The sequence below is a fragment of the Odontomachus brunneus genome, unplaced genomic scaffold (genome assembly GCF_010583005.1).
Source record: "Odontomachus brunneus isolate Ranch 3 - 2012 unplaced genomic scaffold, Obru_v1 Obru_scaffold_263, whole genome shotgun sequence".
In the NCBI taxonomy this organism is placed as follows: domain Eukaryota; kingdom Metazoa; phylum Arthropoda; class Insecta; order Hymenoptera; family Formicidae; genus Odontomachus; species Odontomachus brunneus.
Genome location: NW_022639713.1, coordinates 89,083 through 90,142, shown reverse-complemented (window position 1 = coordinate 90,142; position 1,060 = coordinate 89,083). Strand labels below are relative to the sequence as shown.

General features: G+C 42.5%; 1 protein-coding gene across 1 annotated transcript in view; it reads left to right on the top strand.

Moving 5' to 3' along the window:
* The window catches only part of LOC116852964, a gene marked incomplete at its 3' end in the record, with an annotated part of 10,151 nt that extends 9,496 nt beyond the window's left edge, over nucleotides 1-655 (top strand). Inside the window, exons 2-3 of the mRNA XM_032833746.1 lie at nucleotides 86-182; nucleotides 253-655. Of these exons, the coding sequence (XP_032689637.1) occupies nucleotides 86-182; nucleotides 253-655 (500 nt within the window). The remainder of the gene's footprint in view (nucleotides 1-85; nucleotides 183-252) is intronic.
* Nucleotides 656-1,060: the final 405 nt, after the last annotated feature.

Genomic DNA, 1,060 nt, shown 5'->3' with positions numbered 1-1,060 from the left:
AAGAACGAAGCTATTGTTCCAATACGTCTCAGCGACGAAAAGAGGGAAAAGCATGTCAACTTGCTACACATTTCGGATCCTCGAGATCACAACACGAAACACTTCGCTTGGATCAAAGACTTATTCAGCCTCGTGAGCTCGCAGTTGAGCAAGAAAGCTTACAAGAAATACATTTGCGATCGGTAAGTACATTTCACGAATTCATTGTATCAGAAGTATGCAATAAGGCGATAAAAATTGCAATATTTGTAGGTGTCTGCACTACTTCCATTCCAACGAGAAGCTGGAGAGTCACGTGGTAGGCTGCCAAAAAATTAACGACTGTGCCATCATTCAACCTAACGAAGACAATAACTGGTTAAGTTTTAGCAATCATAGCAGGAAGGAGCGAGTTCCCTTTGTGATATACGCCGACCTAGAGTGCATACTGGAGAAGACGGCAAGGAATGGAGAGGATCGCAATTTGTACACATACCAACATCACAGGGTATTTAGTATAACATTTTATATACGTTGCTCGTACGACGATTCATTATCTGAATTTCAAAGTCGTCGTGATAGTGACTGCATCTCATGGTTCGTCGGGCAACTCGAAGAAATAGCACACCGCGTAAAAGTAATATTATCATCCAATGTCCCCATGGAAACTTTGTCGAAAGAACAGTGGGCGACATTTCATAACGCAACACAATGTCACGTGTGTGAGAAACCATTCACAGCAGAGGATACGCGATCATTGTCACTTCACCGGCCGCTACCGAGGTCCAGCGCATTCAAATTGCAACTTAAATTACAAAAATTCATATTACATTCCAATAGTTTTTCACAATTTATCCGGCTACGATTTACATTTTATCATCAAGGAAATAGCAAATGCATTTGAAGGTTCAATCAATGTGCTACCAATAACAAAAAAAAAATACATTTCGTTTACAAAGAATAGTAGGTATAGTATAGGGGTTCTAACCCATGGTCCTCCGAGGGGGAATGAGGGGCGGGGGGTACCGCGGGCGGGGGGTATAACATCATGAAGGGGTGTGTGACGTCACCCGGGGGTATG